The following is a 13,382-nucleotide window of genomic DNA, read 5'->3' as shown; positions in this document are numbered from 1 at the left end:
GTGTCCACTGCTCTGGATCTAAGGGGGACAAGCAAAATGGAGATTCTTTTGCAATCATCAGCCCATCATAAAAACGTGCGGGCCCTTCGCCAAGCATTCTATTATGCCACACCAGTAAAGGTTTATATTATAAAAACAATGATGAGGGAATTATTTAAAGAACAGTTCTTCTAAAGTCAATATTGTGGGAGCCTTTCCGGTATCTATATATCTATTACAATGAAAGCTCCATGCATGATATTTGTGGATTAGAGTTAGGAGTAGGCCTCGCACATAACACTCGTCCAGGACACCGCGTACTGTTAAGGTCTTCTTAGAGTTTGAGTTTGAGTTTAGGCACATCGACACAATTTAGGCCATGTCGTGCCCGTAATCCTTTAAGGACCACTCTCCCTTTATATAACAAGGGCTAAATTCTATACAGTTTGAAAAGGGTTGACTATAGAATACATGGAGACCAATACGAGGAAAGCGCAAACAGGGACGTCCTCGTATAACTATGCAGCACACTTTCATGGAGGACCTCAGAGCAGTGGCGTAGCTAGGAATTTGTCATCATGTGGGGGCCCGGGTGGCTTGACCTCTTTAAGGGCCCCCAGCATTTAGCGTAATATTTAATATTTATTGTAAAAAAAATTTCGAACACACATCCCGGGGGGGGGGATTTTAAAATTCTTCCCCCCCCCTCCCCCCACCCTAGCTACGACACTGCCACAGAGCAGCGGACACCAGGTGGGAGGAGGCTTCAGACATTGCCAGACGGATGGCTGCCTGGTCGTGCGGTTTGCGCGCTGGACTGTCGTTCGGATTTATCGACGGTCGAGGGTTCAACCCTGCCCGCTCCCATCCCAAGTCGTCCTGCGGGAGGTTTGGACTAGGAAGTAAACTATCTTCAACTCTGAAGGAACATCCGAAACATGTAAAACATTTTACAAACATTTTACAGTGACAGATCTTTGTGGAGACAGCTTGCAGCCCAAATACGCGGAAGGATCTAAGTCTAAGTGTAAGTAAGTCTTCTAGAAAGAAGTGTCTCATGTTACCCAGAACTTGTCTGCGCCGTATTTCTCGAATATTTCCGTGACTGCTAGCTCCGGCTGGATCCAGTCTATGATGAGCTGCATGTTGCTGAGGAGCTGCTCCCTTTCAATGGTTTCACTAAGCGCGTTGAGGGCTGTGTTGATACAATCTCAAATCAATCTCACTTATCTCATATCTGATTTACAAAGCTTATATCAACTCACTCTCTGTGTCTGGTACAAATCTTGGACACTCTAGTTCTCTCCCCCTCTTCCCGTTTTCGCATCACGTTGAGACTTTGTACGTTTATTTATAGGTTATGACAATACGTGAATCAACCAAAACAAATTAACCGATTAGATAATTAATTAGTAGTAATAAAGTTTAATTTATATAGAAAAAGGGAGGTTCTTCTTCTTCTTCTTAAACTGTCAGGTAGAGTTGAGCCTTCGGCTCTTGGAACTCTAGGCCAGCAAAAGTGAACAAGAGCTCCCTCTCACCGGCCTGTATGAAAACAGTGTACACTGTTTTGTCTGGCGGGTGGGTCAGACTCGCGGCAAGAGGCCGCGTATAGATCTACTAAGACCCCTGTTATTGTTTTTTTTTTTCTATTCCAGGCTAACTGTGCGGGACACGCCATTTATTATGTAACGGCCCCTTGGTGGTCGCAAGGTTGTGGGAGCTTTTTTACAACTCCGCGCAGTGCAATGAGGATGCTCTCGCACCCCCTTAGGCACCCCCACGGGAGTCTTGTTTTGCTACCCTTTAGCCTAATCGTTTCCTCATTCGAGCGTTTCCACCCGGGCGCCACTATGAGGCAGGGTAGCATGCCCGGGAAAAGGGAGATAAATATTGCAGATCGTACACTGACATCATACATTCATACACAGACATTCTTCCGTCAAGTCTCTTTTTTTTCCCACGCTACCACTAACCACCCACTGGCCCTCGTGTGTGATAAGCACCCCCCACCTTCTTCTACTACATATCACCCCCGATACCTCGCCTTCCCCCGTTTCTCACATTTCTTGTAAAGAGATGACCATCCAGTTACGTTCTACCTAACCTCTCCCCCCCTCCTATTTCACTCGCACCCGCCCCAGGTCTTAGAACGTTCAGTATACATCTTAAATTCATTCCTCTATCTATATAAGGCTGACCTCATTTCTGAAATTCGCGAAAAGAAATAAATAGAAAAAGAGAATTCTTTATTAAAACATGAAAAACCTAGAAAAATACTTTAAAAAAAAGCTTATACGAAATGTAATTGTATCAATAAATACAGGGTAGCATGGCTATTAAATTTGTAGGCTAATAGAACTATTACAAATTTAATTACACGAACAATAAATCTGTGCGATTAATAATAGTCTACCAGTTGTTTTTTTGTATAAGGCTATTTCATGCTTTTAGCTTTCTCACTACGCAATGATCCTATCACTTATCTAGAGCAGTTGGGAAAACGGGGGAGGGGGGATAAAGAAAGGGATATCTGGGGGGATTTTACCGTAATTAGTTTTCAAAAGCATTTGCAAAAAAAAATTTGAGGAACGAACTGAATTTAAACTCGTGACTCACGCTTTTCGGGCCGACGTGCTAACCACTCTGCTAGTGAGATACTTATGAACAGAGAAGATTGTATAGTTATATATATTTAAATATATTATTACAATGTAGAGCGGCGACCAGTAAAGGGGACTATCTCAGCTAATACCACCACTTCAGTCAAGTAAAATTTCTTAACCTTGTTCGAGATACCAAACAAAATAATTAATGAACAATAGTTAATTGACTAATTGTTGTCGTTTTTTTTAAATTAATTCTTGTGTTGTCAGGTAAAAGAAATAATTGTGCAAATTCAGTTTGATCCGAAACAGACAGACAGAGTGAATTGATATAAGCTTTGTAAAAAAAAAAGGTTTCTGTAATAAAATAATGGAACAAAATTTAAACATGCGAGGATCTATCAATGATGCACTAGAAAGTATTGAGGCTCTGTTAGTAACAGAGACGGTCAACTTACATGTGATTACAGCGTTGAGGATAACTTTACTTAGGTCCTTGAGTTCATAGGTCGTATTTCTTTCCACCAAACTTAGAAGAGCGTAGTCACCCTAGACGTTTACAGAGCAAGCCACTTCAAAAGTTAATAGAGCGTATCGTTAGATGTTAATAGAACCTAGTCACTAGCAGTTAATAGAACCTAGTCACTAGAAGTTAGACAAGACTAGTCACTAGGCTCTCAGGTTAACAGATCGAACTTTAATATTGTACATGGTTAATGCTCCCGGGTTTGGAACCCTGCCCATCCACCACTGACCTTCGAGAAGTTTTGGCTAGGATGTAATAATCTTCAACTCTGAAGGAACATCCGAAGCGTGTGAAAGAATGCTTTGTCTCTTAATAATGTGTAGCAAAGGCAATATAGTGCTTACCACTGTGCTTGAGTAGCATAAGCAATACATTGCTTACCTGTGTATTGGTGTGGATTATATCAGTACATTTCTTACCTGTGTATCGGTGTGAATTATATCTACACATTGCTAACCTGTATGGCAGAAGTAATACATTGCTTACCTGTGTGGCATAGCAAAACATTGCTTACCTGTGTGACATAGCAATGCATTGCTTACATGTGTGGCATAGCAAAACATCGCTTACCTGTGTGGCATAAGCATTGCTTACCTGTGTATTGGTTTGGATTATATTTACACATTGCTTACCTGTGTATTGGTTTGGATTATATTTACACATTGCTTACCTGTATGGCAGAGGTAATACATTGCTTACCTGTGTGACGTAGGCCATACATCACTTACCTGTGTGACATAGCAATGCATTGCTTACCTGTGTGACATAGCAAAACATCGCTTACCTGTGTGACATAGCAAAACATCGCTTACCTGTGTGGCATAGCAAAACATCGCTTACCTGTGTGACATAGCAAAACATCGCTTACCTGTGTGGCATAGCAAAACATCGCTTACCTGTGTGACATAGCAAAACATCGCTTACCTGTGTGACATAACAAAACATCGCTTACCTGTGTGACATAGCAAAACATCGCTTACCTGTGTGGCATAGCAAAACATCGCTTACCTGTGTGACATAGCAAAACATCGCTTACCTGTATGACATAGCAAAACATCGCTTACCTGTGTGGCATAGCAAAACATCGCTTACCTGTGTGACATAGCAAAACATCGCTTACCTGTGTGGCATAGCAAAACATCGCTTACCTGTGTGGCATAAGCAATACATTGCTTACCTGTGTGGCATAAGCAATACATTGCTTACCTGTGTGACATAGCAAAGCATCGCTTACCTGTGTGGCATAGGCAATACATTGGAGAATCTTGTCTCGGTACTGATTCCTGCTGAGGCTGTTGTCACGAAACTCCTTGGGGAAATATTCCGACAGTCTGTTCAGGAGCTCAGTTTTCACGTATGTTTCGTAGTTGTCCGTGCCATAGCTTGGAATGAAAACAAAAAGTTGGACTTAGTGAGCTCAGATACGACACTGGTACAGTAACATGTACTATACCTACCACAGCTAGAAACAACACATTTCCAAGAGTCTCTGGGTGTTCGCTTAATAAATGTGTTTTTTTTTTAAAAAGGGGGAACAAACTGAATTCGATCTTGTGGGCTAAATCCTTCTCAGGCTTCTCAAGACAACACGGTAACCACTCTGCTAGCGCTAGTCTATGAACATGGAAATCTATTGTTTCTATTTCATGTTTGCATTCAATAAGCCTAAGACGGCAGCCTAATGTAAAGGGGACTAATTCAGCTTATACAATGCTTTAGTCAAGTACTATTTATTTCCCTTGTTTGAGATACCAAACAAAGTAATTTATTAACAATAGTTAATTAACTAATTGTTTTTTTTTTCTATTGATTCTTGTGTTGTCAGGTAAAAGAAATAATTGTGCAAACTTTCAGCTTGATCCGAGATTGTGTGTAGGAGACATAACGTGTGCAAAGTTTTGGCCAAATAGACACACAGAGTGAGTCGATAGAAACTTTGTAATAAAAGCTTAATAAAGTTTATATATATATATATATATATATATGTTATACAATACACTTGCATCAGTAAAAATAAGACACGATAATTCATATTATACTGAAAAGAAGTTAAATATAAATTTATTTATTTTTTAAATTGCGCTGTATTAAGTGAAATTTTACCCATTTTATTTTGCACCAATTTTGTCATCAACTAGTTCCGTGCTGCATTTTTCAAAAGCAATTTTAAAAAAGGTATACTCGAGCTTGAACTTCCGTGATGGGTTGCCAACGTGTTTTCCACTGAGCTATTCAAGTACTTATAAAAATTAAATATTAAATTAAATGTTAACAAATTTTATTAGCCCATTGCTAGTATGAAATATTTATCGAACGACATCATTCTCTACATTAGCCAATACTTTTTATAATTAACTCTTTCTCTCCGTAATTATTTACCACATTCTGGAGGAATCAACGCTGGTATAGTCAGTTAGGAGAGAAAGAGTTAAGTACATTTTCTATATAAACAAATCTGATGAATTATGACAAATCGATTCATTCATTGGTTAGTTTGTTTGTTTTTTAAACGGTGCGTGTGGTGTAAAGTCTCAACTTGAACAGAGAATGGGAAGAGGGAGAAATAACGTGCGAACAATTTTGACCAGACAGACAGACTGAGGGGATACAATACAAGCTTCGAAACAAATAGTTAACACATCAGCGCCAAACCAAAACCTTAACTGGCAAGTCTAGACGCCTTAGGTTCTGATGGCAGATCGGAATATGCAGGCTGGCAATGGTCGTTCTTCTCTCTCTGCTCTTCTGCTCGTATAAGTGGCTGGATATCATAATGTGTATCTGTGAAGAGAGACTACTAGAATTGCATATACAGATGTAGTTTAAGGGTAAGTGGATATTACCTTTGTTGAGCTGCCCTGTAGGCAAACGCCAACAGTCCTGCAGCTTTTCCCTGGCCACAGATTACAATCACAGGAACGTTCTTCCTGAGTAGCGCCAGCACGTGGTCAATGTCCTCCAGTCCGCCATCTTTTAGCAAGCCAATCAAAGGAGTGGAGGGCCCGTCTGTCTTCTTCTCGGCTTCAACTGTTAGTAAAGTGAGTTGGGGGTAATTGACGTCTAGTAAAGTGAGTAGGGGTAATTGACGTCTGGTAAAGTGAGTAGGGGTAATTGACGTCTAGTAAAGTGAGTTGGGGGTAATTGACGTCTAGTAAAGTTAGTTGGGGTAATTGACGTCTAGTAAAGTGAGTTGGGGGTAATTGACGTCTAGTAAAGTGAGTTGGAGTAATTGACGTCTAGTAAAGTTAGTTGGGAGTAATTGACGTCTAGTAAAGTGAGTTGGAGTAATTGACGTCTAGTAAAGTTAGTTGGGGGTAATTGACGTCTAGTAAAGTGAGTTGGAGTAATTGACGTCTAGTAAAGTTAGTTGGGGGTAATTGACGTCTAGTAAAGTGAGTTGGAGTAATTGACGTCTAGTAAAGTTAGTTGGGGGTAATTGACGTCTAGTAAAGTTAGTTGGGAGTAATTGACGTCTAGTAAAGTTTTATGACGGCAGATGATGTGAAGCTCATCTGTTTCTTTGGCCAAGGGTTAACGAGCAGGCTGTCACGTGACCTGCACTACGACCAACCGCCTTTACTTTCTCCATCTAAAATCAGGCATCCATTAAAGTTGAATGGACTCAGGGGCGCCCTAAAAATCCCGAAATTCAAAATTTCAGTCTTCACTAAGATTAGAACCCAGGACTCAAAGTTCGGAAGCCAAGCGCTTAACCTCTCAGCCACCCTCAAGTGGCGTCAGGTTACATGTAATCTAGTTTTGTGAATTTTACCCAAAGACATGTTTTAGTGTTGTTACAGTTGCAATGTTAAACATAAGTAGGCCTACTAAAGCCGTTATATAGCAAAATAAAATATCATCATTTAGCATTTTCTGATTGTATTACTTCATTACTAACAATTTTTATAAACTAAATGGCTTTAGAGTTTCTATCCCCTGTTTTGTGAGTTTTATTTTGATGTTATTTATCTTTAGTAATATGGCCACACTGATCAAATAAAACGTCTCTAATATGTCCTACTTTTTAACAAGTCAAACGTCTTCCTCTAAAAAAAATAAACGATATTTATCACACTCTACACTAAACCGGAAGGCTGCCAGGTCGTGTGGTATGCGCTATTTACTGTCGCCTCAAAGGTCATGGTTTCAAACCCTGCCCGCCGCCTACCCCCCCCCCCCTGCATGTGGAAGGTTTAGGATAGGATGTAATAATCACTTTTAAAGGAACAACCTAAATATGATTGATATCGAATAATGAAAAAACTTCTACATTATTAACTTTTTCTCTCCTAATCGACGATCACATCGTTGATTTTGACCTCATTAAATTAAATTAATGTTTACTTTTTAAACATGACTTTGAATTATATAAAGAGAGCATGCATTTCTCTTTAATTCTAAACCAAATATAACATTTTCTGATAAAAAAAAAAACACCACAAAGCTATTGTAGTCCAATCATAACAGGGTAGTAAAATAATAATTAGCAAAATGAAGGATTCCTTCCAAAACGTGGAAAAATAATTACGGAGGGAAACAGTTGTAGGTTCAAGTCGTTTGTATTTTAATTGTAGATATTTCTTAAGCGCTTTATTTCGGAATTGTTATCGTGTTATGTGGAACCACAAAGAATCCTTGCAATCGAAGATGCCATACAATTATAGCTACGCCCTTAACCTGTCACACCTGTCAATGAGAGTCAACTAATTTAACAAGCTATGTGCTAAATTGTACACATACACTTTGTACCCACCGTGTGTTCGATCCTGCTCCAAAGGCTTCATCAAGTTCAGCTCTAGCTTCAGGATGAAGCTGTTGATGGCCGTGTTCTGCATGTCTCTAGAAGTCACGATCTTATGAGTCAAGAAACCAAAGGTCTGTTGACTTTGCGAGTCTATATCATTGTGGGAATCTTCTACTGTTATCGTCAAGCCTTCATTCACTGGTGATGTCTAGGCAAGTTTTAGTTTGTTTTAGATAGAAAATAAAAGCAAAATTTTAAAAAATACAAAAAAAAAACAACAAAGCTTATATAAGAGCAAGAACTCCACATTTATAGTCACATATCTCAATACTTTAATATTTATTTCCTTTTTTTCGATAACAATCATAATTAATTCATTTCAACTAGTTAATTAACAAATTTTTTTGATTGCTTATTTTTTTTTAAGAACAATAAAAAAATTGTGTAAAGTTTCAACTTGGTCCGAGAATGGGAAGTGGGAGAAATAGCGTTTTCAAAATGTGTACCAGACAGACAGATAAACAGAGTGGAGCTAATACAAGTTTGGTGGCAACCTACCACTTGTTTGATTTTGACTGCATGGCCGCTCAGGTCATTTTGCCGCACCACGCCAATGACCGTCAGCTTCGGCAGCGGCGACTGAGTCGGGAAACGCTCCAGCATCTGTTCCGTCTTGAGGATGTTGCGGCGACTTTTCTCTTTGGCGATCGCTTCGCCGATCATGGCGGTCAGCTCTTCGTTACGGGTGTCCAGAAGAATCCACATCTCCGTCAGGCTTGCTGCCTGACAATAGCAGGAGTAGCCACAATTAACAAGCAACAAATTAAGAAATGCGTGGTCGAGAGGCTGAGTACGCTTGAACTTGGCTTGAAGGGGGGATCGAGGCTCGACACCCGACTTTAGCAGAGTTGTGTTTTCCGAACACCTAAAAGCAGCACTGAAACACCTTCTCCCAGAAACCCCCCCTCCCCAACTGGTCCACAAATGAGATTGGACCAAAGTGCTCTGAGCATGCTATAGGCATGAAAGTAGCGCTATATAAAAGCTATAAATTATTATAATTTATTTTTTTAAATCTCTCATCCGCCTATCTTTAAAAAAGTTCAATGTCGATGTCTTTGAAATAAAACTATGAAACCACGAGGAGATCTGAAACCTCAGATCCTTCATCGACCAGCTTAGTCCCTAAAAACACAAAAATGTTCATTAGCCTATTTGTTATTCAAACATATTTTTAGTCCAAAATATATGAATATAAAATAGAGGCTATATCAATTACATAGCCTACAACCATTTTAGAATCAACTTTTCAACCTTTTTAAAAACGGGATATTGAAGTTACGTGTCTGTGTTTGTGTATGTGTGTGTGTGTTTTGTGTGTGTGTGTGTGTATGTGTGGCTGAAACCTCCTGGTTAACGTCTTTTAATGTGGCCGTTTCTACTTTTTTTTTTTTTTCAGCTCGTTGCTAACAATAGGGGATGCAACTCTAATATTTTACATATTTTGTTTTCTCTAACTACGGAAATCCTACTAAAAAAATCGAACACGACATTGACATTGACAATGTCCAGACATGAATGGTTACACTGCAAGGGCCGGTCCTAACAATTGCGGGGCCCTATGCGAAACTGATCGAGCGGGGCCCAGTCTGGGTAGGGGTAAGAATAATAAGTGTAAATAAAAATTTGTATTAGAAAATAAATTAGTTTTTGCATTACATTTTTATTAAATGAAATCTGACAATGGACTGGCGTTTACCATATTGAATGGCACCCCAAAATGACAATGCTGTCTATTTTTCTGGAGATTTTAATAATTTCAGAAGATTTCCAGGAGCGCCTGGAAAATCAGGAGGCCACGAGAATCCTGTTATAAGTTATAATGATTTAATTTAATAATTTACACCTAGAACAGGAGCGGGCCTATGAAAGTGCGGCGCCCACTGCAGCCGCATAGGTTTCAGGGGCCTAAGACCGGCCCTGTTCCATTGTTTCCTGACCTTCATCAGTCCGTCCTGGAAGTCTTCAACATCCTGCTGCCTCTTCCAATGTTTGAAGTACTGGGCACTTGATATCAGGGTGAGCACCAGCTTCGGGCTTTTCATGTTTTTATTATCGGCCATGTCTTGGGTGATTCTATCCACCTGTTCCATGGTCTCCTCTGTAACTAACATTTCTAACCAGCTCTGTTGGAGATATAGTATTGTGACAAGACCGATTGGTACAGCGCAGGGGCGGACTGGGTGTCAAAATCGGCCCAGGCATTTCTATATACTCCGGCCCTTAAATTGTATATCATAGGATGGGCCTCCAATTATAGGCATACCTGTTCTCAAAATCATTATGTTAAGTTTAATAATGTATCACAAAATTGTAAGCATGCTCTATATCTTTAAAAGAAATATAAGCCTATGTTGCTTTTTCATAAGTGTGTAGGCCCTTAAAGGGGGAAGCCTTCAGTAGCACTGTCTACGGATGTAGGCTATTACATTAGTTCGGAAAATGTGTTAATTTGAATTAGTATTAGGACCCACAATTTAGTCTGTAAACATTTTCTTGTACCACGACGCTCAAAGGTCCACGTTTATAAGAGAATATTACAAAACCTTTAAAATTTAACATGTGCCATAGTGGCGTACGTGAGGCCCTTTAGATGATCCTACCGGCCCATTTGGGTACCGGCTCACCGGACATTTGCCTGTATAGTGTAGTGGCCAGTCCGCCCCTGGTACAGAGTTTAACTTATACCTCACATTCTAAGTAAAGTTACACTTGACGAAATTTGCATAATTGTTGACCTATGGACAAAAACTATGCTTGACCTACTCCTGAAGTCCATTACATCATCAACTAACAACAAAATAATTTCTACCAACAAAATTCTGACTTCACGTGTACGAACGGGTTATGAGAAACATCAACATAAATTATACGATAACATTGAATCAGACATATATTCTATTTGACGTTGACACATTTAATTAGACATATTTTGTCCTTGACATTGGCACATGTTCACCTCTTGTCGAGATATGTCCTTGTAAACGATGCTGTCGGTCACGTTGCAGGCTTCGAACGCTCGATTCTTTTCCAAATGAAACTCGAATCCAGATGTTGTGATTGGTCTAGAAATAATGACGTCACATTGAGATATAGACTCTAGTAACTTAGGCATAGACTTCATCATAATTCAAAATGGGGGACAGATGCACGGATGGTCAAAATAAATGGTATATTTACAAACGATTGAGATGATTGATTGATAGATAGATAGATAGATAGATAGATAGATAGATAGATAGATAGATAGATAGATAGATAGATAGATAGAGATAGATAGATAGATAGATAGATAGATAGATAGATAGATAGATAGATAGATAGATAGATAGATAGATAGATAGATAGATAGGTAGTAGGTAGGTAGGTAGGTAGGTAGGTAGGTAGATAGATAGATAGATAGATAGATAGATAGATAGATAGATAGATAGATAGATAGATAGATAGATAGATAGATAGATAGATAGATAGATAGATAGGTAGATAGATAGACAGACAGACAGACAGACAGACAAACAGACAGACAGACAGACAGACAGTGCAAGCTTTAAGGAGAGGTTTTTGATGGTAAATGGTAAACACTCAAGATTCTAGGTAAAAGATTGAAAACGCTGGTTGTAACAAATGCCACTAACCCGTGACTATAAATGAATGTGTAGGCTATCTAGGATTAGTCTCTTTATTTATGTCTGAAATTGCTAGGCGACCATGTTAATTCATCCATGAGAATATAGAATAAATATGAGATAAAGAGAGGGAGAGAGAAAAAGAGAAAGGTGGGAGAATATATATATATATATATATATATATATATATATATATATATATCTATATATATATCTTATTATCTTATCTTATCTTATATATATATATATATATATATATATATATATATATATATATATATATATATATATATATATATATATATATATATATCTTATTATCTTATCTTATCTTATATAATACAGACGTTACTTCAAAAAAAGAAGATGATTACGTCATACGCGTCATGCATTTAGTCATGCATATTAACCAATGACTTAAATTCAGCCAAGTCACTGGTTTTCCTGGCTAGCTCAGGCAACCCATTCCATGCTCTAATACTCTAATAGCACTAGGGAAGAAGGAGTGTTTGTACAAATTTTTCCTAGCATATGGGACGAGGAATGTGCCTTTATCTTTGTGTCTTTCAGAGTATTTTATTAAATTTTGTTTTTGTATTTGAAGATTATGGTTCAATGTTTTATGTATGATTGCTACTTTACTTTTGAGCCTTCTGTCCTGAAGGCTTTCTAAATTTAGTGATTTTACTAAAGGTGTTACTCTAGTCAAATGTGAATATTCGTTTGTTATGAATCTCACTGCTCTATTTTGTGTCTGTTCCAGTTTTTTAATGTTTTCTTGAGTTGAGGGGTCCCAAACAGAGGATGCATATTCTATTTTTGGCCTAACCAAGGTTAAATAACATTTTAGTTTTATGTTCTTATTTGATTTATAGAAATTTCTTTTAATAAATCCTAATGCTTTGTTTGATTTTTTTGTAGTTTCATCAATATGTGGATATATATATATGGTGATATATTATGGTGACCTACTTTATACTTATTTTAATTTACTACTTTTTTTTTTAAATGCGAATTCCAAATTTTCTCATTTATCCTGTCAAAACACTCAACAAAATTATCTGTATATATATTGAGTGCTTTGACAGGAGAATAGCAAACTAAGAAAAAGTGCATGACTGCATTGGGCTTTACCTATAGGCTAGTATCTCGTTCGTATTAGTAGATCTTGCGGCCTGGTCAGGCAACTTCATCATTGCCTTATTCGGACTTTTGGCACCGCTTACGAAGCTGGCGTTTGACGCTCCTCCAATAGATCCACCTGATTCAGACACCCTTTGATTAGGGGAAGAGAAGAATGAATAAAGATATCTCCACATTTTGAATGGAATTATTTGACTATCGATAATTCACACAATTCATGTAGAACCAATCTGGACTCTAATATTTACAGATCTAAGTGTACTTTCTAACAATACATAGTCTAAATCTAAGTGAACAGATAAAGCGAGCCATAAAAGTAGGTTGAAATTTCGTCACGGTTTTAATTTTCCCGATAATTTTAAAGATGATGCGCATCAAAAGGCTGCGGTTTTTATGCGCACCATTACAGACTGAAACTAAGACTTCTAGTTTTATTGACGTTTGCTTTTCTTTTCACTCGAGTGTTTTATTGTTATTTATATTTATTCAGAACTAGCTGTAGAAAAATGTGACCCTTTATCGTCGTCGTAGAATGATGTAACTTACAATGCGCACCATTAAAACGCACCATTAAAACGCAGCATTAACCCTTTCCCTCCGAACTGACGCTACCAGCGTTGATTCCACCAGAATGTGGTAAATAATTACGGAGAGAAAGCGTTAAAACTGTCCACACAGTCCTGGGAAAGGGGTAAGCA

General features: G+C 38.3%; 1 protein-coding gene across 2 annotated transcripts in view; it reads right to left on the bottom strand.

Annotated features, from left to right (window-relative positions):
- The window catches only part of LOC106074598 (transient receptor potential cation channel subfamily M member-like 2), a 47,710-nt gene extending 34,733 nt beyond the window's left edge, over positions 1-12,977 (bottom strand). For both annotated transcript variants that reach the window (XM_056015580.1, XM_056015520.1), the window contains exons 1-9: positions 12,676-12,977; positions 10,875-10,980; positions 9,856-10,041; positions 8,414-8,638; positions 7,865-8,063; positions 5,955-6,138; positions 4,346-4,493; positions 3,044-3,134; positions 1,044-1,174 (exon numbers count right to left, since the gene is read on the bottom strand). In XM_056015580.1, the coding sequence (XP_055871555.1) occupies positions 1,044-1,174; positions 3,044-3,134; positions 4,346-4,493; positions 5,955-6,138; positions 7,865-8,063; positions 8,414-8,638; positions 9,856-10,041; positions 10,875-10,980; positions 12,676-12,860 (1,455 nt within the window). In that variant the 5' untranslated portion in view covers positions 12,861-12,977. The remainder of the gene's footprint in view (positions 1-1,043; positions 1,175-3,043; positions 3,135-4,345; positions 4,494-5,954; positions 6,139-7,864; positions 8,064-8,413; positions 8,639-9,855; positions 10,042-10,874; positions 10,981-12,675) is intronic.
- Between the last annotated feature and the right edge of the window lie 405 nt (positions 12,978-13,382).

Source organism: Biomphalaria glabrata, chromosome 1 (assembly GCF_947242115.1).
Source record: "Biomphalaria glabrata chromosome 1, xgBioGlab47.1, whole genome shotgun sequence".
In the NCBI taxonomy this organism is placed as follows: Eukaryota; Metazoa; Mollusca; class Gastropoda; family Planorbidae; genus Biomphalaria; species Biomphalaria glabrata.
Note: the sequence above shows the minus strand (reverse complement) of the source record. Positions and strands in the feature narration are given on the sequence as shown.